The 25,255-nt window shown below is 36.1% G+C and overlaps 1 protein-coding gene across 4 annotated transcripts in view; it reads left to right on the top strand.

Moving 5' to 3' along the window:
- The window catches only part of LOC109075779 (calcium uptake protein 1, mitochondrial), a 70,223-nt gene that overhangs the window by 3,733 nt on the left and 41,235 nt on the right, over positions 1 to 25,255 (top strand). For all 4 annotated transcript variants that reach the window (XM_042736227.1, XM_042736225.1, XM_042736226.1 and 1 more), the window contains exons 2-4: positions 6,084 to 6,248; positions 10,129 to 10,315; positions 20,246 to 20,408. In XM_042736227.1, coding sequence (XP_042592161.1) covers positions 6,085 to 6,248; positions 10,129 to 10,315; positions 20,246 to 20,408 — 514 coding nt within the window. In that variant the 5' untranslated portion in view covers position 6,084. The remainder of the gene's footprint in view (positions 1 to 6,083; positions 6,249 to 10,128; positions 10,316 to 20,245; positions 20,409 to 25,255) is intronic.

Here is a 25,255-nt window from a genome sequence, read left to right as displayed (position 1 = left end):
AACAACAAATGACATAGGCACAAAATTACTGAGATGCAGTGAATGGTTATTAATATTTAGGCCTACTCAAAATTCCAAAATAATTTGTTGTTGAAATTTAGTATCCATTGACTGCTTTTTGTCAGTTATCGGCACATGCAAATTTTATATCCCTCAATCGTACCCCATACCTAAACATAACAACTATCTTACTAACTAAGGAGTTTATTGAGGCAAAAGCCATAGTCCTGTAAATGCACATGCAAGTAAACAAACGGTCGTTACCTACGTTCCAACATCTGACATATTGGGTGTTACAGTGTCTCCAATTTGGTTTTGTACAAATTAATGATCTGTCTACTCCACTTTATGTCTCTGATTGTCATCAGTGTAGTGAAATGTTTTGTGCTGCAGGCGATGTTCTGGGAGCTCAGATAATTGCAGCCTGTACCTTGAGGATATTTAGACGGGCGTATTCAAAGCATAGTTTTATTTCACCTCGTTTGATGATAAAATGCAAATATGATTGCTGCTGATAGTGGCAGTGTGTTTTGGTGATATTTCAGCCTTTCATCAGCTTTCTTTTGCACTGTAAGAAACAATGTTGGTCCTCAGTCAAGTTTGTCCTCAGCTGCTGCTGAAGTTGGCCCTGATGCCTCATGTTGGTGCAATGCCTGGCAGAACCTTATCTGAGAGACGTGTGGCTGTTAGATCACTGGTGCATAGAGAGAAGCCCAGTCCAGATTGCCACTGGATATGTGAAACCCTGACTGCTGCAGACTGTTTGCTGTTGAAGACTGCAGAGAGGCAAGGTTAAAGAGCTCTCTTTGAATAAAATGGTTTGGGAGTCTCAAAAGTCTCGAGTCCATGTAGGAATTATGCCCAACCAATTGGGCATACAAGAACTGTGGGCTACCTTAAGTGTTTCTTGTCAGAGGCTGCTGTGCTTCTAAACCCCTATGACTTTATTTTTTCTGTGTAACACACAAAGAAGTGTTTTATTGAATGTTTAAGCTGCTCTTTTGAGCTCTTTTGTTAATCGGCCAAATTTCCATGGAACACAAAAAAGAAATAGCTGTATTTTGAAAAAATGTCTTAACGTTTGTCTGTACAGAAAAAGTCAGTGGGGTGCAGTGTTGCTTGGCTGTCTTTCAGAATATCTTCTTTTGTGTTTTCACAGAAGAAAGAAAATGATATGCATTTGGGACAATGTGAGGATGAGGAAATCATAACAGAAATGTAATTTTTGCTTTGTGTTAAAGAAGTAGACTTCATATTTTTAAAAGAGTCGTTATTATGGAAAAATATAATTATTACACTAAGTGTGAACTAAATGTAATGTTTTGGACACGTACTTTCATGTTATTGACAATTAAACGGTAAAGTATGTTTAGATTTATATTAAATGCATTTAGTTGCATGCTTTTTGACCCATGTATAGAGCATCTTTACATGTGATACTTTAAAACATTGGATTTGAAATCTACAAAGTGCATTTTTTAAAGGTGTTCGCAAGTGTGTTAAGAAACAAAGCCATGAAATTTTATTCTCTTATCTGATTATATTATCTGCAAGTAATTTTTTTAACATACTTTTTAGATTTGAAATACACTATAAGTGCACATTCAAGGGAAAATATAATTAAGCACACTTCTTTTTCACAAGAGACCCATTTAAAAAAAATAAAAAAATACCATGTTAGTATCTTGTAAGTAGTCAATTTCATATTCTTTTAAAGCAAGTTATATTCCTTTGTGATTTAAGTGAAATTAAATTTAGTTAATTACTGTCCAAAATATTATATAAAAGACTGTAATGAACGACTGCAACTGTAATGCGATTGACTAAGAATCATTTTTCTCTCTCACAGAATGTCACTTGCGGTTAATTCAGATTTTCTCTGATGTGTGGATAAACTTAAAACCTTATGAACTGTCTTTAAGTATTTGCATAATGTGCATCTTTATTACTTTAAAAAACTGCTGTAAATTGACTTACATAATCACTTTCACTACTCAATTGAATCTCCATGAACTGTGAAGGTTAATGTTAAGGAAAGCATCAGTACTCAGTCTAAATGTGGCACTTGGCATGGCGTCTCATATGTTATTGTATACAATTTGGCAGCTTTTCCTTCATCAGCAGCCTCGGGATGTGAGTGAAACACATAGTACTTAACCATGATGTACTTGTCTGCTATGAAAATTGTGTATGATGAAAATCTTTTGAAAAGAATGTAAAATTTAGTTTAAAACACTATGGTGTCAACCTAACATTTTTTACTTTATCCCCTTTTAATTCCTTGTTTCATTATTATGGTATGCTCATCATAAATGAAGTAGGTTTAAGTCACCATGAATGGCATTTTTAATGTATTTTCAAAAAATAAAAAAATACTGATTAAAAAAAGATGAGCATCACCCATGTTGCCACTTTGGGCGGTTTTGAATTAAGAAAATTGTTAACACTTTATTATAAGAAACAAATTATACTCACTTTTAACTAGCATGCATATTACTAACATATTGACTGTTTATTAGTACTTATAAAACACATATTAATGCCCTTTTCTGCATGACCATATTTTAGATCCCTCAATCGTACCCCATACCTAAACATAACAACTACCTTATTACCTGTTAAGGAGTTTATTGAGGCAAAATCCATAGTTTATAGTTGGTTAACAGTGAGAATTGGACCTTAAATTAAAATGTGTCCAAAAGTTTTTCAAATGTTTTAACTGTTAATCATACTGTTAGTTCACTGCTGCCCAAATGTGTTATCTACACCAGCTTCAGTCCACATTGGAAGTAACATTTTAATGAAAAGCTAATCATAATTACAATTAAACTGTGCAAACATTACATTAATAACATTGTAATGGCCATAACAAAAGCCTTGCAATGTGAAGTCGCAGAAAGTGTTCTTCGAGAAGGCTTGAACCAGTCGCACTCACTCTGATTGAACCCACCAGGGTGTTTACTGGGCTAATGCAGTTCTGCGCAGCTCTCAGTCCCACTGTCCCTCAGCCCCAGAGACCAACGCCATCAGTCTGCAATGTCACGCACAAGTGCTCACTCCAATTAGCATGTAGCGCTCCCACTCTCATTATGTTCTGCTGAATCAGGACCTCAATCAAAATACAGTCAATATTGGAAAACGGACAGGTGGCTCTAGCCTCTCCGGAGCTTTTGCCTTCCTACGAACGAAGCAGAACACACAGGGAGAGTTGGCCAGTCCCTCTCTGCCTACAGTTTGATGTCAAAAGATGCAAAAGACATGATAAGTAGCTCTTTTCAAGGAAAAACGAGCAGATGCTGGTTTGTTTATGTGGGGGTGTCTGACAATTTGGCATAAAAGAAGATTGAAAATCACAGGTCTCAAGAGCTATCCTGTGGCTTCACTCAAAAGTTGTTATATGTACACAGTTTGACTGCAATATGTTAACCCCTATAACAAGAGCAGTTTCCCCAAAAATGAAAATGAGTCATCATTTACTTTGTGATTGTGACTTTTCTTGAAATTTTCTTTTGTAAGGTGGAATTTGGAAGAATATGTGCTCTTTCAGTGAATGGAGATGGATGGTATTAAGCACCAAATTTGCATACAAAGCACTATAAAAGTATCCCAAGTGGTCCATATATCTTTTGTGCTGTTCTCCAAGTCTTCTAAAGCCATTCAGTAGCATAGTGCGGTGAATATACTAAACCGCATTACAGTTCTGTAGCTCTCAATTCAAATTTGATGCCTTAGACTAGGGGTGTTTAATCCTGCTCCTGGAGGGCTGACATCCTGTAGAGTTTAAGTCCAACACACGCCTGCCTGGAAATTTCTAGCGAGTCTGAAAAGCTTGATAAGCTGGTATATTTAATAAGGGTTGGAGCTAAACTGTAGGACAGTGAGCCTTCAGGAACAAGTTTGGACACCCCTGCTTTAGACACATTGTAGGTTTGACATCAGTGACCTCTGGTCATGAGACACATGAGAACTAACAATGTCCTCATGTTGTTTGGCCTATTGATGCAGACATAACTTTGAACTCTGAAGAGATCCAGAAGACCTTGAATAATATTAGATTCATAATACCATGATCACTAACCTAAATGGCATGATATCAAATTAAGCTAATGGTTTCAGTAGGTGTTGTGATGTGATTCAGTAAATGGTGAAAATGGTCAGGGCAGTTGAGAGCAGCTCTCTAATGTTCCTCTTGCATCTGCCTAAATAAATGCATATACCTTGTTTTAAAACACTGATATTGCTTGTTAACAGATTGTTAAGTACTTAAAGGGTTAGTTCAGCCAAAAATTAAAATTAATGACTCACCCTCATGTCTTTCCAAACCTGTAAGACCTCCGTTCATCTTCGGAACACAGTTTAAGATATTTTAGATTTAGTCCGAGAGCTTTTTTCATTTTTGGGTGAACTAACGCTTTAAGTATTTTGTTGTATTTTGTTACTGTACTTGGGAATGTTTAGATTGGTTTCTTTTCACATTAGCAGCCAATGATCTTGCTGCTCAACATTCAAATACTCGTCTAGTGTTTGCTGTAGCAGTTGCAGTGCGCTTCAGAAGCCCTCCACCTTCCCCAGCTCCACCTGTATAGATCTGCTATAGGGTGATTTCATGTATGTTATAAATGGGGGTTATTTCATATGTTATGTGTGCAGCAGCAGTGTTTCCTACATGCTCACAGCAGCAGTGTAGCAGATCTGTTCCACCAAGACCAAACACATTAATATTGTCATGTATATTGCCATGCTAAACTAAATAGTTGTCATGACAGAACTGGTAATATAAAGGGTTTAACTGCAGCAATGTGAATTTGTATTTGAGTTTGATATTCAGAATAATGCCCAGCCTAATTTGTTATTTAGCAATGAAGTTTCTATGATAAATTCTAGTTTTGTAATTGCTTTGTGGAGTATATTCCAAGTCACTAGTGCTATATGAGTGCCAGACCCATCCCTACCATGGCCTTTTCATGGTATTTTTGTTGAGGGACAAAGTTTATTTTTGGCATAAAAATTAGCTAGTTGCTAATATTTACATCTGAACATGGCCTTTAGATCTATGTGTTTTTTTAAAGCTTAAAAAGTTTACTTAAATGTGTTACATTCACTCAGATTTTTCATCATATTGTCATAGCAATGTTTTAGCCCTTTTTTCAAAAAATTCCACCCTTTTCTAAAAATCCATTTATATAAATTCACTTACTTGTGAAATACTTGTTTTCTCATGAAACTGGGTTGAAATTTTTGGATCAATACTTTGAGCCAACTTTTTACTGTACTCTACTCTGTACTTTTAAAGTACAGTTTCTCTTGTATATCCCATTTGTATGCAGATATTTTCCACATTTACTTATCTTACTCAGTTATATCTCAATATAAAATTAAAGAACAGGGACATATGTTTCATCTCTCATAAAAAAAAAAAAAAAAAAAAAAAAACAATGAGCTAACTGTATGTTATAGCCATGAACTGTGATTTGCTACTGGCTAGTCTGTGGAAGGTGGTAACTTTTTTCATACATCCCTTCAGGTGAAAAAATTGTACATTTTAAATACTTACACCTCCTAAAATTTATTTTGTCACTTTTAGGAGTATGCTCACTTACAGATGACCTCAAAACTAAAAGATGTGGACTTAAAGCCACAAAGCCCCATTTCATTTCATAACTTTCTTAAGTCTATTGTTAAAAATGTGTCTTGTCCCTGCACTGCTGGTAATTAGTTTTTTGAGAGTGCAGGCTCAGGGCCGTGGGAGATGTGCTAGTGTAGGGGTTCAGGCTAATCCATGCAGTGTTCGGGAAAGATCCAGAACCCACATTTACAGTTTTAATTTCAGACAGAATCAAATTATATCACACCATTTGAGGCTGGCCCAAATCTCTGATGAAAGAGAGGTGGAATGGGCTTGTTTGACTTTGGATGAATTTCATTTCGTTTCATAGTTTATAACCTTAGTTCATAAATATTAAATATTTGAAATGGTATCATTTATGTCACTCCAGGAGATATTCGCACACAGATGTAATTCTCATTCTGAATTAAAAGTTTTATTTGCATAGTAATCGCTCTGTCTTTCCGTCTTCTTGCAGTATGTACCGCTTGCGGGCGCTGACGGCTGTCACCGTCGGGATGGTGCAGTTGTCAAGACGGCATCACAGCGGTGCCTTCCGTTCCTATCAGCGGCGCAGACTGATGCTGGCCGCCCTGGCGGGGGTGACAGGCATCTCAGCCAGCGCTGGACTACTGTGGACAAGGTACAGCTCACTGTGGACGCCTGTCCCATACAGGAAATGTCTTACAAATAAAATACAGCATTATAACCAGGGGTGCACATGCTTTTTTTCAGCCTAGTTCTTATAAGAGAACCTGGAGATTTGGTTTGGTCCTCACACTGCATATAGCATGACCCATTAAATATAACTATAAAAAATTTATTAATAATAGTTAAAATATTATTGCACTTTAATTATTTAGTTTTTTTTTTTAATAAAATAATAAACTAAATAATAATGTGTGATAATGTTGTTAAAAATAAAACGTAGGCCTAGTATTAAATACAAATACAATTATTTTATAGTAAACTTAAAATGCTAATATTTACTACTACTTTCTTTGTTTGCCTCTTTAAGAAGAAGAAGAAGAAAGCGTCTAAAAATAAATAAATAAATGCGTTTTCATCATTTTCAAACTTAAAATCAGCAGGCTTTTGTTTTGGCGGGTTGCCGGCAAGTAAGTATATGCGCTTCCGGATTTAGCACTGCTGCTGATTAAAGAGTGTCAGTGAATGAATCAGTTTTGCATTGTGTTTTGAAAACGGCATGGGATAGCCTATATTTATGCTTTCAGTTTGAAAAGAAATCTTATATAGTACAGTTTGTCGATCTAAAATGGTAATTGTGTATGAACAGCTGTCAACCCTGTCGGTATGCAAATGCGCGCTCAGAACTTATTTATATAGCGCATTTTTTATTTTGGTCACGCATGCGGCCCTGCAGACCACTTATGTGCACCCCTGATTATAACGTATAAGAGTTACATCAGCTTTTATTGAGGTGCTTCAGTGTCGCTTTATTTTTTGTGACAAGAGTTACATAAAGCATTTTTTTTTTAAATTGGATTGCTTTATGTTTGTGCCAGTAGCAGCACTAAATGGAATCAGAGAAATAATGAAATGGCAAAATAACAGGTTTTTATATATTATTATATATATAGAATATATATATATATGTGTGTATATATGGCATTATATATATATATATATATAATATGTATTGTAGTATGTATATATATATATATTATATTATATATATATATATATATAATATATTATATATATATATATATATATATATATATATATATATATATATATATATATATATATATATATATTAGATATATATATATATATATATATACACACACACATACACACACACACACTAGGGCTGGACGTTATAAGGAAAAATATCTCGTCTTGGGGGGGGGGCTGAATTGTGGTATACGGTATATATCTCGGTATTTTCTGTGCTTTTGTATTTGGATTAAACAAATAAATAAACAAATAAAGTGAATGTAACCATGTAGGCATATATTATGTGCAAAAGGGTTAAAATCACATTACATTCTAACATTGTAACATTGCAATCTAAACACAAAAATAGTGCTTTAGTTAAATTTACTAAACTAAAAATGAAAATAATAACAAAAGCACAGATTATTTGAGTAAAAAGGCTATTTTGGTTACCCTATTACAGTCACTTTACAGTTAGTGCTATCATATAAATACACTTACTTGTAGGTTTAAAATTTTTGTCACATTTATTGTCCAACTACAATTTTTTCAGCAAAATGTATATTTTAGTCAGAATAATTGCGCGCCTATTTCATTGAGCTCTCTCTGTTTGGCGCACAAATTTACCGTTACACGCATATTTTCATTCTCAACTCTTTGTTGTTTGAAATAAGCACACATTACATGACCGATGAAGGTACACATTAATAATTACTAAGCACAGGATTTTGACACATTTTTGCATCTCAACTCTTTACATTAATTTATTACATGACCGATGAAGGTACACATTAATAATTACTAAGCACAGGATTTTGACACATTTTTGCATGTATTTGACCGTTTAGGTGCGCACCTTGAGACAAAAAAACAAATCCCACTTAAGAACACTGCAATTTCTCTAACACCATATCTCTTCCTGAGGAGCAGTGCAAGTTATCTTTCATGCTTTTAAAAACATGAATAAATATACTTCAATAAATCAAGCACATCCCATTTTGCAGAAGTCACATTACATGTTTTTACTGATTTGCACGGAAAATTGGGCTTTTATGGAGGAACGAAAGCGCAGCGCTGCAAAAGGGGGCGGAATGGGGCGCAATAATAATTTTATCCCGATTATTGTATTTCATAATCGTTGGAAATCGAAATCGAAATCGAAACCGTTTTTCGATTAATTGCACAGCCCTATATATAATGGAAATGGACTTTTTTCACATTACAGTAATGAGTTTCAAGGGAGTTGAATGTGAAAAATTGTGTTAAAAATATTGTCACAATACAAAAAAACGTAATGGTCTAGAACAGGGATCCTCAAATCTGGACCACGAGATCCATTTTGCTGCAGAGTTTAGCTCTAACCCTAATCAAACACACCTGAGCGTGCTAATCAATGCTAATTAATGTCTTTGGGATCATTAGAAAATCACAGGCAGGTGACTTTGATCAGGGTTCGAGCTAAAGATTTGAGGAACCCTGGTATAGAAAATATGCTCCCTTTTTCTTTCTTTCCTTTTTATTTATTTTTATTTTTATTTTTTTTTATTTGGGGCACAACATACATGATATATCAGTAGTATATTAATAAGTGCCTGGTATTACTTTTTATTTATTTATTTAATTTTGTATTTATTTTTTATCTGTATTGGTTATGCTTGGATATTTTATCATACATGCAAATGTTGACTTATTTTTACATTTACATTACGTTTTTACAGTTGCCTTGTCTTTATGTCACTTTAACAGTATAGACCAGCATTTTTATATTGGTGCATCCATAGAACTAAGACCATAAAATGTTCTTTGTTTCGTAAGATTCACCTGCAGAGTTTTTGTCACCCTAAGAATGGCTCACATATAGCTGTGTCTGCATATTAAACTGGGATAAGAGAAAGTATTGTAAAATGAAAAAAATGACACATTTCACCTTTAATGTAAGTGTCCTTAGAGCCCATATCTGCAGAGATTCATCTGCAGTCTGGGGAAGGCCAGTCTAGTACTCTCTCTCTCTGTGTGTGTCTGTGTGTGTGTGTGTATGAATAGAGCAACTGAGAAATATAGAGAATATAGAGCAATATAGAGAAATATAGAGAAATACATCTGTGACGTGATCTATAGAATGAAGGAGTTATGGGACAAGGTGGCATTTCGGTTTTCAGTCTGTGCAGTCATTTTCTCTGTGTCTCATTATATTGAGTTATTGAACAAACCTTCAAACACACATCCCATCAACACAACGGCAGACCTTTTTTCAATTACTGCTTTTTGTCCTGAAGATATTGACCCTATAGCACTCTTCATTGACTTTTATTATAAGGCACACTTTGAGAGATAAATACACAATGACAATGTTGGTTCCCATGTGTAATGGTGAGTAAAGTAGATTTTTACTGTTTTTGAAGAAAATATGTGAGGGATTTGCCTAAGCAAAACTCACTACCATGTCACAGTGTTGCTATGCAGTTGCTTATGTGTTCAGAGTGATTTTTAACACATTGCTATGTGGTTGCTAGCTGGACTAAGCCAGAAGTGCATCTAAAAATGGTTTATATTGCTTTTTTGGTGTAATCTATGGGGGTTTTGTTATATCGTCCAGCAGAAATTGTAGGTCTGATTGCTAAAAAAGAATTGTAAGTGGACACATGAGAAAAATTGTACACAGTTTGCTAGATTAAGCATATTAGAATGATTTCTGAAGGATCATGTGACACTTACAACTAAAAAAAATTCATCTTTGCTAAAAGGAATTTTAATTATTTCAACTTTTGCCAGCAGTGTACAGTATTACTGGTGTATACTTTTCAGTGTGACTTATCTGCATGCTCTCTTCTGATTGGCAGAGCATATGCAGAGGCGGGGTCTTCAGTCAAGCATGAGGAGCAGATGAAGGAGGAGGAGCCTCTGAAGGATGTGGCAGAGGAGGCGGAGTCAGACAGCGCTCTCGAGTCGAGTAGCGATGGGGAGGAAGATGAGGCGGGCTCAGAAGGGAAGAAAAAGAAACAACGAGTCGGCTTCCGTGACCGCAAGGTGATCAATGCACAACATGCACATCATCTCAATCGCATCATGATGAGGTCTGGTTCATCCAGCCATTTTCTGATGGATTCATCTGGCTTCACCATGTGCAGATGAAATGTGAACCCATCACATCTAATCAACATGCAAATCCACAGTCATGAAATCAACCTGCATATTTCTGAATTGGGTTTCATCTGATATGCCATCAGTGGGAACGTGGCAGAGTGACAATAACAGAGTAAATGCATTGCAGCTGACATTAACTGTGGGGAAAATGTGATATTAAAGCAGCATCTGGGACAGGCAAGTGTGGGACTTGCTGATTAAAGGGAGAGAGCAGAAAGGATGAGAGAAAAAAGAAAATGAATGACGCTGTTGTTTTGCTCAGTAGTTTATTTGTTGTTTTTAAATGGGGCACATAAAAGGCCTTTTCCTAATATACTTTGTTCTAAGTAATAATACATTTCACAACCAATGTGAGTAGGAATGCAAGACAATTTATATATTTTTCAGCCTTTTGACAGCTTTCAATTTTGTTATTTGCTGAACCACTTTTTTATTATTTTGATAAACCACTATTTCAACCAAACAGTATCCGAACAGTTACTGTATTTAAATGTGCTTCAAAAATAAATAAGTTAAAATTAAATGAAAAAGTTCACCCAAAAATTATGCAGAGTACCAATGAGGTTTGTTCTCGCAAGCACATTCAAGCTTCTGCAAGAACCAATTAGGCTTGGTCTTGCATGTCAAGCAAGTATGGTTGAGCTTCCATTTACCATATTTGGGGCCAGATTTAATAAACAGGGCAAATTAGCATTAGAGCGCATTTCCATAAAAGTGTCGATGGGAGGGGAAAATTCTGCAGGTGATTTACTGACAATACACACATTTAAAGAACACAGACGCAGCCAGATCATTTCCATAATGACCAGCGCAATCTACCAAGAGCAGTGCAAATTACCACCTGTTTTAAAGGGTTCGTTCACTCAAAAATGAAAATTAGCCAATGTTTTACTCACCCTCAAAGCATCCTAGGTGTATATGCCTTTCTTCTTCGGAGTTATATTAAAAAGTATCCTGGCTCTTCCAAGTGTTAGAATGGGAGTAGGTGGATGTTTTTGTTCAACAGTCCAAAAGTAGTCAAATAAAGTGCGCGCATCCATAATAAAACGGGCCTCACATGGCTCTGGGGCATGAATAAAGACCTACAGCGAATCGATGCTTTTTTGTAAGAAAAATATCCATATTTAAAATGTTATAAACACTTTTTTCCTCACTTCTGCTGACTATTGTACATGCAAGCTGTTCCAGCGGATAACAGAGGATGTATGTGTCGCACACGCGCCGGTGATTCGTTACGAAAACTAGGAAGCGTGGAGGAGAGAGAGCAAAACAAAACGCCAGTCACGAATTAGAAGTACAAAATGATGGATCATTTTTAATATAGCCTAACTCTGATTGGATTCGTCTGAAAGAAGAAAGTCATATACGGCTAGGATGCTTTGAGGGTGTGTAAAACATGGGTGAACTAACCCTTTAATACATGCTTTCTTCACTGCATGTTTTTAGTAAATCCTGATAGTACTATTTAAACGCCAACAGACGGTTTGCGCTGGTGCAAGCTGTTAGTAATTCTTTAAAGGTGCAGTAGCCAAAAAAGTCTTTATAGAAGTAATAGATGTGCAATAAAATGTTGGCTTTTGAGGGTAGAACATATTTCTTGGAAACAGAAGCTCTACTCTAGGATGCTGTTGCAGACAAAGAGGAATTCCCCCTCGAACAATCAGAACTGTCTGTCTAGTCGCGCCACTGTTATTTGTGTTTGCTAAACATTTTGTAGATTCATGTTGTTTATTTTGATTGTGCTGTGTGGCGTAAAGCACTGTGTAGGCCTAGCATATTTATCACCAGAATTGGCTTTGGCTTTTACACATCTTTGTGGATGATGGTTGTTCACTGATTGAATTTCATGACATGGTTGCTTAGGCGATGTCTTGTGGTTGTTTTTGTGTATGCGTTCTTTAAAAAAGGACAGAATTTATCAGGATGATTTATTTTTGCTACTCTGTGTCCTAAAATAGCAGTGGTTCAGACCTTTTTGTTTAGAACCTAATCATCACATTTAATCATAAGATGAGAAACAGAAAGGGAGTGGGTATTCTCTGAAATATGGATGCAGTATTAAAATAAACAGCATACATCAAACCAGCAGCACATTAAGATTGAAGTTCATTCGCTGTAGGATGGTGGGGCTCTGCCTTTGATGGATGAGGCCATTCATCATGCAGTGGGGTACATTAGACGGCTGTCTCTGTTTACACAAGCGCTGCCCTCCAGGCACGTCTTCAACCAATAGGACTCATTCATAAAACACAAACAGAACCAATTTCTGTGTAACATATGAAGACTCAGCAGTATAACCTTATAATATACAGTTGTAACCATATTTGGTGAGCTACTAAAAATAGCAAATATAATGTTCATAGATTAACTACTTAATCCAAAATTATCCAAAATGGGCATCAAAACATGTCATGGATAATCCATTCTATAGGCCTATATTTACATATACATCTGTATATAGTCTATTCTGCTCATATTTCATGATTTATTCCCACTCTGTATTTTCTTAAAATGTTCTTTGTGTTGTGTTTCTGTATTTTTTCAGAATTATCTGTGTAATTTTTTTGAGTGTCCCCATCAAAAAGTCATTTTGAAGTGTCATATTGGTAATCTTCTTAAAGCACTCGAAAATTTGAATATTATAAGAAACTAATAAGCAAATACTTTTTGATGGGTTTAAGCCATTCCATTTCATCCCTGTCCCGTCCGCATGAATGAAAACACATCTCACTCAAAACTGTCATCTTGTTTGAATTAGTTTAAAAGAAGAACCATTTCTTTCAGAACGAGTATCGATCCTTTTAATCCTGGTTCCTTGTTATGTACATCTGGGTCAGATTTGAAGTCTTCTGAAGTGTGACGCTTTGTTTGAGATGTACTTTAATTTAGCTTTATTGATATTTTCTGTAATAATTTTTTTCCCCTTTGTCCTAAATACAACTTAAACTATGGCTTCATTAACTGCCAATGGAAAAATAATTATCGAATATTAATTCATTCATGCAGGAACAACTTTGCCAGTTGTATCGTTTTTTTGAGCATCTGCCCGACCCAGCCACAGTGACTCCAATGGCACCAGGTTCAGGCCCATCTGTTAGATGGGAAATTAGTCAGGAAGCCCATTTGAAAACTATTGTTGAAGTTCCATTTGGTGCATAAATGACACACCTGAGGTTAAAATTTCACTGATTGTGTAGAGGACCACATGATTTTTATAATATTTTTGTAACTATAAATTACATCTATAAAATAGCCTACACTGGTACAAAAATACAGTTGAGTATAACATAAACATTTTCTCCACTTCTGCTGTACCTCTTAAGACCTCTGTGCACAGTAAACACCCTTTTTACATATGAAATGAATAAGATCATTTTTAAGTTATCATACAAATAACTAGATAGTAAAGTTTGTTTTAAAGTAGTTTTAAAAGCTTAAAGTTTGAGGGTTTTCAATTTTAACTAATTTGAAGTAGTTTTAAAGTTTTGAAGGCAATACAATCTATCAGAAAAATAGATAAATAGACAGATATAGATAGATAAGAAATTGTAAACTAGTATGTTGCTAGCATGATTAGAAAGTGACTAGTATGTCACTAGCATGATTAGCAAAGTTACCATCATGTCGCTAGCATGTTTCCAGCATGATTAGCATGTCACTAGCATGTTGGTAGCATGACTAACAAGTGACTAGAATGTGGTTAGTACGATTAGCATGTGTTAGTGTGTGTTAATCCATCTAAGACCAGTTGATTCAGTAAAAAAAAAAAATTGTTAAAAACCAGTTAAGACCAGCGTGACTTACTAAAACAGTGGCCAAAACCAGCTTGGGAGACCAGGCAAAGCAACCAATCAGCTATGGCTGGTTTCAGCTGTATTTTCATGTCGTTAGCATGTTTTTTAGCATGTTGGTAGCATTATTAACAAGTTGCTAGCATGTTGTTAACATGATTAGCAAGTGACTAGTATATCGATAACATGATTAGCAAGTTACAGTCATGTCGCTAGCATGTTTCCAGCATTATTAGCATGTCGTGAGCATGTTGCTAGCATGATTAGCAAAGTGACTAGCATAATTAGCATGTTTCTAGCATGTTGCTAGCATTATTAACAAGTGACTAACATGTCGCTATCATGTTGTTATCATTATTAACAAGAGACTAGCATGTTGCTAGTATGACTAACACGCGACTAGCATGTTGCTAGCATGATTAGCACATCGTTAGTATGATTAGCCAAATAACTAGCATGTCAGTAACATAAGCAAGGGACTAGCATTTCGCTAGCATGTTGTTAGCATGATTAGCAAGTGATTAGCATGTTTGCTAGCATGTTGCTAGCATTATTAACAAGTGACTAGCATGATTATCAAATGATTAGCATGTAACCAGCATGATTAACAAGTGACTAGCATGTTGATGGCATGTCTAGCAAGTGAATAGCATGCCATTAGCATGATTACCAAGTTACTAGCACGATGTTAGCTTGATTAGAAAGTGACTACCATGTCGCTAGCATGTTGTTAACATGATTAACAAGTGACTTGCATGTTGGCTAGCATGATTAACATGTTAAAAGCATTTTAATAGCATGATTCTAGCATGATTAGCAAGTTACTAGCATGATTGGCACGTTACTAACATGTTGCTAGCATGTTTCTAGCTTTATTAGCAAGCTACTAGCATGTTTCTAGCATGATTAACAAGTTACTAGCATGTTTGTTATCTTATTTCTAGGATTTTTAGCATGTTACTAGCATGTTGTTAGCATGCTTCTATGCTAATACAGTTAAAACCTGTTAAAACCAGTTGATTCAGTAAAAACCCAGCTAAAACCAGCTTAGTCTTAGCCTAGTCTTAGCTGGTTTAAGATAAAAAAAAAAATCTGGGTTAAGGTTGGTTGGTCTTTTAGCAGGTCTCACAGCTTGACCAGCTAAGACAGTCTGACCATCTAAAAAGGTGCCAAAACCACTTTAAAACCAGCCTGGGAGACCAGCCAAAGCACCCAATTAGCTGTTTTTTTCAGTAGGGAGTTTTTAAGCTTTGCTATGGCAGTAGACCGCTTGAAAACACCGTAAATCTCACACCCTCAGTGAAAGTCTATGAGATTTTAGGTGGTTTTGATAGTCTGCTTTACTAAAGCCGAGTTCAGACTGCACGATTTTCAAAGTAGTCGGGTCACTGTTGTTTTCACACTGCATGACTATCTCGGCCAGCATTCAGTCGCTGCTGTGTTCACACTGCACGATGGATCGGCGACAGAAGGTTTCACACTGCATGACTTTACATTAGGAAGAATCACAGACAACTCTGTCTGGCATGCAAACTACGTTTCACAACCAAACACACGCGAGATGTGACAAGGGAAACAACGCGATATCACGCGTGCAAGACCGGAGTTCTCACGTGAGACTGGGATAGCTCAGATGAAACGTCAATCAGACACGGGTGCTCCTGCCAAATTTCGACTAATTTTTCTTCCATTTCTTGGGTCCAAATAAACCGAGAAGAAGTCTTTTTCTGAAACAAAGCCATGCTTGCTGATATTGTGGTCTATAACTCCTCCCCGAACTCCCCGCTGCTCTGTATCTTGCTCTCTCATTGGCTGTTAGTCATCGCCGACGTAGTTTTCAGTGAGAACACTTTTCACACAGCATGATTTTGAATCGCCGACAGGTCCAGATATTTAGCATGCCAAATATCTCACGGGCATCGGCGACTCGTCGGCGATTCTCTCAGATCGCGTCTTTGCTCATTCACACTGCGTGATTGTCACTCGCGTGAACGAGCACCGATTTGCCTGTGATTTCGGGCATTTGTCGGCGATTACTCAAAACCTGTCGGCTCTTAAAAGATATAGCAAACCAAGTCAGACCGGTCTGAAGGTCTAAAACCATAAATTGGATCAGTCTTAAAAGATATAGCAACCCAAGTCAGACCGGTCTGAAGGTCTAAGATTAACTTAATCTTTTTTGCAATGTTAATTTCTGTCACACCTTTGGAATTTTTTGTTGTGTTTTCATCCCTCATGTGTTCATTGACCCAGTTTCTGCTTCTCTTTGATTACTTTAGTTAGTTCACCTGTGTCTTGTTAATCATCCTCACCTGTCTGTCCCTTGTTAGCTTCCCTTCTTAAGATCCTGTCTGTTCAGTTTGCCTTTGTCCGGTCTACTACATCCATACGTGTGTTTTCCTTCCTGCCTGCTTGTGGATTTACGGTCTTGTGGATTAATTAAAGACTATTTGCCTTCATCTTCTTCTTCTTACGTGTTCTCTAGACACGTGACAATTGCGAGTCGACTAGTATTTTCAGTGTTGACTAACAGCTGCAGTTCTGTTTAGTCAACTTTAGTTGACTAGTCTTGCAAATCCCTAATGTTCTTTATCTTATTACCACTTCATAAAATAAAAAATAAGACTAAAAATATGAAAGTAATTTCCGCCACTGAATAAAAATAGAGATTTTTTTATCTTACAATTCTGACTTTTTTTCAGAATTGTGTGATATAATCTTGCACTTGTGAATTATAAAGTCTGAATTGTGTAATAGCAACTGGCAATTCTGAGAAATAAAGACAGAATTGCGATATATAAAATATAAAAATTGCAGGATAAAAACTCGCAAATCTGAGAAATGAATAATTATGATATATAAACTGCCATTTCTGAGAAATAATGTCACAGTAATTTTTTTTTTTTTTTTTTTTTTTTTTTTTACTTTTTATTCAGTGGTGCAAATGGGCTTCTATATTTAAAATTATCGGATGATCAACTTTTAAAAAAGAAACTTTAGCCAATTTTTTTTTTTGCTAGAATCCTTCAGAGGGAATTACAGAGCGGCAGGTGCAACACAATCAGAAATGGCTTAAAATTAACTGTTTTCACAGACAACATTTTACTCTTATACTGCCAGATATACTGTTTAGCAATATAAGTATCTGTCTCCTTCTCCATAAAATGATAAAACCTTACTTTAGCCAAATTTTAAGGCATCAACACATGTATCCTTTGTGCACAATACAATTTGTATGATACATTGTGTTGAAACCTTTGTAAGGATTCGGAATCACTTATGAGATTCCATTTCCTTAAGATGTCTCACAGGGTTTGAAACAGCCAGTGTTTTTTATAGCACAGCAAACTCTCAAAAGATCAAGGAAAGTGCCTTTTGTGTGAAAGTGTGTGTGTGTGATGTAGGCTGCGAAGCATGTCCTTGCTTTGGTGCTCGTGTGTTTTTTTTTTTTTTTTTTTTTTTCCTTATCGGTGTGCCAATGTCATCTGGCATCACTGCCAGCCCACTGTGGGTGCCAGTACCCTTGTGCAAGTTGTGCACATTTGCTCTTACTAAACATACAGGCAGCATGCATCATATTCTCCTATTATTATTTTAGAGATATATGAGCCACCTGCTTCAATGCCTGGATCAGTTTGCAGCGTTTACTTTGACAGCACATGAAGAGTGTTTGTTGTGATACAAAATTTAACTCTCTGTAAATGTCAACTCATTTAATCATGACCTTACTATTTCAAAACCATGTATCACCTTCACTTTAAAAGAAAAACTACATTAGCATTTTGGTAACACTTCAGTATAGGGACCAATTCTCACTATTAACTAGGTGCTTATTAGCATGCCTATTATTAACATATTGGCTGTTTATTAGTACTTGTAAATCACATATTCTGCATGACCATATTCTACATCCCTAATACCTAAACTTAACAGCTACCTTACTAACTATTTATAAAGCAGCAAATTAGGAGTTTATTGAAACAAAAGTTGTAGTTAATGGTTTGTTAATGGCGAGAATTGGACCTTAAAATGAAGTGTGACCAGCATTTCCTGAAGGAAGTATCAGTACTTGCAAGGCAGCATTGAGAAAGTATGATTTAGTTTTTAATGTAAATAAAGTTGCTGTGCAGTTGTCAAGACAATCAGTGTGTGTATTGTTATCTGTCAGATTTATGTTAGCAATGAACACAATTAAACACTCTCCACATCTCAATATGTGTTTACTTCTCTCCTATATAGTATTTAAAATCTGTAAGTCAGATGAATAGTGTTCAAATACACAGTCAGATTCAAGAATTTCGGGAAAAAATGGCAGAAAAGTCCGATGATATTTTGAGGAATGTTTTGACTATTTTTGTCTATGTGTTGAAAGTAAATGGACTCCAGAATACTATTAGGCAAGGGCTCTACATGAGTTTTTAACACTTGAACAATTTTTAACTTGACACTGCATCTTAAAAACACAACACTTATGGTGCAAAATCCTGAAATAATGGTGAGGCCCAATGCAGTGACCAAGTATGTTCTTCTGACGCAAGTATAAAAATAAAAAATTAGCAGTGGTGTGCAGTGACCTCAGGAATTTCAGGGTTTGATTGACGAGTACAGTTTCACATTACAAACATCACTCACTGCAGGCATTCATGCAGTATCCTAAACTCCAAATTATCATCACTTCGTCTTGCAATTACAGTCACTTCTGTTTTCTAATAGCGGCACGCAAACTGACACTCAATTAGCTTCGAAAATTGCGTTAATTAGCCTACAGTAGCCTGCATAATGAGTCACTCGCAAAATGGGCATTTGCAAAAGACAGCCAGAGAGTGGAAAAGGAAGCATCGTTAAAGGCTGGATGAGAATGCTGAAACTGACCTCTATTGCTGCTCATTTTGATGATCTTTGTTCAGAAATACAGACACATCCATCACAATAAAAGATGCAAACTGCAGTAATGGCTCTCATTTAAAAATTAAATTATCTCAATTAATGGTTGTCAATCAGTTAAACATTTTAATGGCATGATATGATGAATAAACACCCCTATTAAAGATAATTTAAAATATTACATTATTGAGGCCAAAAAAACATTTAATAGATATCACAAATATAATTCATTCGTATAATTGAACATAACCCCACAGTTCTTTGCAATCCATTCAGTTAAGTTTGTCAGTCACACATGATCACGTGAAGTGATTTGACAGTTATTGTCTAAATATTTCTGGACATTTTCATGCACCAGATAAATTATACAGAGTTTTACTTTCATAGCCGACCTGCAATGGATGATTTTTCAGTTAATATATGCCATGTCGCCTCAGGCTATTTTTTACTTTTAGGCTGCTCGTGATTCAGAACTCAAAACAAAATTGGCTGCTGTTTTGCCATTGTTGCTGATATGACAGCCATAATGACAGGTTATTGTAATGATCAGAGGGTTAAATTTAGTTATGTAAATGACCAGCCTTTGCAGGCTATGTCTACCTAGCATGCTTTATTATATTTTCGTATTATATTATTTATTCAAAGCACCCTTATATAAGATAAAGTTGATCACAAAGGGCTATATAGGTTGCAGATTTCACTAATGTTTTCCTGTTTCAGTTAAAATGGCGTCAACACATAGAATAACGGTGCGCGTTTCAAGGCTCTTCAGTGGACCTTTAACTATCAAAATTATATTGTTAAATATTTTGCTATAAAAAAAGCTATATAATTACTTTTGTGCCACAACAATTGAATTGGTGAATCATTTTATTTATCTGTTCATTTACCCAAAATGATTAATTACAATGTTATATGAGCGATACAGTGGTAAACACAGCACACCAAAGCAAAAATGGCAATATCGATTGATAACGCTACTTGGATAAAGTTGCTTGTTGTTACTGTAAAAACTACACCATTTTAGAAACACCTGAACTACTGTCACACTAGTAAAAATAGTATAAAAGAGAAAGTTACGTAGTTAGTTCCCAGCATTGATATTGTGTGTGTTTATGTGTGTGTGTGTTTGATACAGGTGATGGAGTATGAGAACCGGATCAGAGCTTACTCCACCCCAGACAAGATATTTCGCTACTTTGCCACCCTGAAGATCATCAGTGAGCACGGAGATGCGGAGGTGTACATGACACCACAGGACTTTGTGCGCTCCATCACGCCCAATGAGAAACAGCCAGAGCGTGAGTTTCTTTCTTTCTTGACCAGGGTTGGGCTAAATTCAGAATTGGATATTCTAACTGGCCTCGTCAGACAGGATGTTGTTGCGTACTCGGACAAACAAACAGAGTTGCTAACTGTCTTACAATGACAGCTGTCATTGGGAAAACCTTGTTCCTATATCTTTTTCATAAATTTTGGACACAGAAGGAGCACCATTTAAGTGTGACTTAAATATTCCATGGAGTGATATAAAAGATTTTAAAATAAATATTGTGGGTATTAATTTGGAAGGGAGGGTTTACAGATGCAGGCGGGAGCAGTCTCATGTAACGTTCATCACGATCGCAGATAACAACATCCCGGATCAACGCTGTTTATGTGTCGCAGGGTACGATTAAATTAATTTACATTTAACCAGTTTAATATGAAGAGACAGTGAAATGTAGACCTTTGTTTCTGTGTTCTTGCCCTACACTGTACAAGATGTGAGAACAGTCCGCTATTTACTATTTACTATGTACTCACTAACTTAGCTATGTTAGCTAGATTTGGCCAGAGATACCTTGCTAAAGCACAAGATGACATTAACGTTCTGCTTTAGCAGATGAAAATTGTAACTTCATTTGAGTACGACAACCACAAAATGAACATTTTGAACGTTTTGAAGCATAAACCCCATAAAAACGATGCGATCTTCGGATCTTTCAATGTTTCTCTATGGTGCCGAAACCTACAGATGTCCGAGTTCCGCTCCCCGTGCAACTGATACTAAACTGCCATTGGCTAGTCTGCGTTTGAGGGGAGGGGCTTACCGATAGGTCAGTTGGAATCACAGGAAGAGGCATTTACAAAACTGAAAAGAAATTCAGCAGTCAGCAGAGAATTTGGAACATTTCGAAGATATAAGCATTCAAAGCTTGCAGTTCGTCACTTCCGCCAAAATGGATTAATGATTTTTTTGATGTCATCTCGTACTTCAGCTTCTCATCAAATTTTCTGACCAATCAAATGCTCTCTAGAATCCAAAGCATCCTGCCCCCTATAAAATAGATGCTGAAGCCGCGACTGAAATCAAATTTTTGCTGCATGTAAAATGAGTTTTTCCTTGGCTTTAATGGAAAAAATATGATTCCCAATGCACACAAACTTCCCAGATTACCAAGTGCCCTGTTGGTTACAGTGTTTGCTTTATTTTTGTTTATATATTTTAAAATATTTCTTTATTTGTGAAAAATACTATAATAGAATTGTAGAATCAGGAAGTTGCCATTTAAAGTATAAGTATGTTTATTTTACACATTTATTTTTAATATAATTCATTTTCAAATTATTTCAAGTTTCTCAAACATTAATTAAAGTGAATAATTATAATTAAAATAAGAAATATTCTTATATATATATATATATATCTTGCACGTGTATACAAACATCACACATCTGTCATGTCTCTTCGTGCTGAGCTTTCTGTATCTGTAAATAGCTCTAAGCTTGACACACTCATAAATACACTGTTAGCCACTGGCCTGTGGCGAAGCCTGACTTCCTCACTCATTTCCTGTGCTCTAATCCAAGTATGCAACACTCATATGAGCGCTGAAGCTCTGATATAGGGTTCCTTTACATGATAGAGTTTTAGACCTGCCGTGATCCTAAGATAGCAGTGAAGAAAACTGAAATCTACCGGCTTTATATCGGCCATCGGCCACCCTGCTTTCTAAGATATCGGCATCGGCTGTCAAAAAACCAATATCGGTCGACCACTAGTTACAATCAGCTAGTTTAGACAGGTGGCGCTGTAGTGTGAAATTCAAACCATTGACACAGTGTTGACCCTGATCTACCAGCTAACGGGGTCATGCTCATCTGCCAAACCAGGGCTACGTTACACAATTGTTATGCCCTTCACTTCTCTGCCATGAAGCAAACGGGTTAACTCAAAATTTGACAGTTTTGCAGATCTTTCTGCAGAAACTTGTTTTTCAGGGATTCCCCTCAAGAGAAGTGCTTAGGGAAGTTAGTGGGTGTATGTTTAAAGTGAAATGGAAAGCAGCCCAAAACTTAAAATCCAAAACAACTATATTATCTTTTTTGACATATTCCATTGTATTCTGACGTATTCTGTGCCATAACCATATTAAAAAAAAAAAAAAAAAAAAAAAAAAAAAAAAAAAAAAAAACCTAAAAATGATGTACCACAATGTACCACCTGTCAAATCAAAATGATGACATTACATCCAGTTTCAATTACAGTCTTTATAAAATACCCATTTGGCACCTTGTTTCTACTTTTTGTACATTTTCTTCTTTTTTTATTGAAAATAAATGGCTCTGTGATCTGATATGTGGTGAGAAACCTGAGAAGAGGAGGATCTGAAAAAAGCAAATTCGAGCATCAAAAGCTAAAACTATTTTTACTCTCAAATCCACTATATCAGTTACTAACTTGGATTCTTTTGTAATTTTGTGTGGCTCAACCAGACAAGCTATATTTTAAACCATGTTGCCAGATAATGTAACCTATACTTTGTCAGAATAATGTGGTATAATATGCTTTCCGTGGATTTCCACAAATCATTTTGACTTTGAGGAAAAAATATGAAAATACGGGGGGTTTTCAGATCCAAGTGGAAGTGCTCTATAGAAAAGTCCCACCTTTCAGTTAAAAGAGACACACATGCACATTATCTAGACCAACCTGAATTAAATACAGTATTTTAGCCTAATCTGAGCTAAAGAAGCTAAATATATAACATAACAATATTTACAGAAAGGCAGTAAGGTCATCGGTAAGAAGAAGGAGGAGGAGAAGAAATGTTAAATAGAGTTGTTATTTTTGTTTTATTTGCACACAAAAAGTATTCTCGTAGCTTTGTATAATTATGGTTGAACCACTGATGTCACACGGACTATTTTAATAATGTCCTTACTTATTTCTGGACTTTGACTGTGGTAGTACCCTTGCTGTCTGTGGTGGGTCAGAGAGCTCTCAGATAGCATCAAAAATATCTTAATTTGTGTTCTGAAGATGAACGAAGGTCTTACAGGTTAGGAACGACATGAGTGTGAGTAATTAATGACAGAATTTTCATTTTTGAATGAACTATCTCTTTAAGTAAGAAGAGTTTTCTCTCAATAAACTCCTAATTTGCTGCTTATTAATAGTAAGGTAGTTGTGAAATTTAAGTATGGGGTTGATTAAGGGATTTAAAATATGATTATGCAGAATAAGGCAATAACGTGCTTTATAAGTGCTAATAAACAGTCGACATGCTAGTAATATGCATGCTAATAAGCAACTATTTAATAGCAAGTGGCAACCCCCCACTCTCTCTTGTGAAGCCAACAAGGAAGTGACTAAAACTGCAATTCATTGACTGGCCACTAGATGCTGGCTTTTTTTTTTTTTTTTGTAACTCATCCGTTTAAATTATATTAAGCCTTAAATTTCTGCATAATTAAGGGCGTGGCCATTTGAGTGACAGGTGGATTGCCGCTGTTGACACTGCCATCGAGATAGGTGGGCGTGGCTTCAGCAACCAGCTCCTGCTTTTTTGCCCATTTTCGATGATCTGGGAGTGAGGTGCAGTGACGCGCTCCCAAGAATGTGACGGCCCGTTCCGCCCACTTTGAGCTTCAGAAACGCTCTTCAGAAAACTACGGTTGACATCACGGACATTACGTCCATGTTTTTATACAGTCTATGGTTAATAGTGAATAGTGTTCCCTGATCTAAAGGGTTTCCGAAATAACCTTAGCCTATAGTTTTCTCCATTCAAGCAGACAGTAGGTATACAACTAGAAAACAGTACTCTTGGGCATTACCAAGATGGCCAACAAACGAAATGTGTTAGATGGTCTATTTTTAATAATTTCAGTATATTATCATTATTAGTGTTTAATAATGACATTTTAAATGTTTTTACATTATCAAATGCAAACAGCTCAATCTTGGCATTTACATTTGGATGGAGGCTTAACTTTTGCACAATACTACCCTCCTAGGTCATCTTAGGCCCTGTTTTCCTTTCACCGCTCACATGATACTGGAGTCCATGACAGCTGAGCCAGGAAAACAGCTGTTGCGTGTAAAGTGATGGCAAACTGAGCAGAGGCTTTTAAAGGACGTGATGCCACAGTGAAGCCCAACTCGTCGAGTGTATGAGACGGCCACATTTCTTGCTAAATTAATTATCACGGTAGAATGAGAGACTCAGTCACTCTCACCCAGAGGCAGAGCTGATGCAAGAGATTTGATCACTGGCCATGAATAACTGATAGAAGTGCTGATGGCTGCAAATGCATGTGTTTGAATGTATGAGTGTCTCTACACTTTCAGTTCAGCATTTTCAGACCAGTCTGCATCAGACATTTTGGACAGTAAATTTTAGTAAATTGAATGATGCACTGTTATGAGATCACACATTTTTGTCTTAATCTGATTTAGACAAGTTGGCTATGTTCCTGTTACAACCTGCTTTGTTGGTCCTGGAACAGCTTTTCTTGTTAACAAATGGCTGCCGTCTGATTTTGGGTTCATCCAAAAATGAAAATTCTCTCATCATTTACACATCCTCATGTTGTTCCAAACCTGCATGCTGGTATTTTTTTTTCTTCTGTGGATCACAAATAGGACATTTTTATGTATTTATCTGCTAGAAAATGAAAAAATGTAAAGTTGTCTATATTACTCATGCACTATATTCACAGTGTTCTGTTGTCAGAATGAAAGTCATTACTCAGTTCAGTGACTGAAATAATTAGTTAAATGTAATTCATGCATAATGACTTGAATACACTGTATCTATGATTAACATGTTTTTAATTTCTGAATTGCAATTCTGAAATATTGTTGTTTTTGGAGGCAAGT

Source organism: Cyprinus carpio, chromosome B13 (genome assembly GCF_018340385.1).
Source record: "Cyprinus carpio isolate SPL01 chromosome B13, ASM1834038v1, whole genome shotgun sequence".
Lineage (NCBI taxonomy): Eukaryota > Metazoa > Chordata > Actinopteri > Cypriniformes > Cyprinidae > Cyprinus > Cyprinus carpio.
The sequence above is the reverse complement of the archived record's forward strand: the minus strand, read 5'-3'. Positions and strand labels throughout refer to the sequence as shown.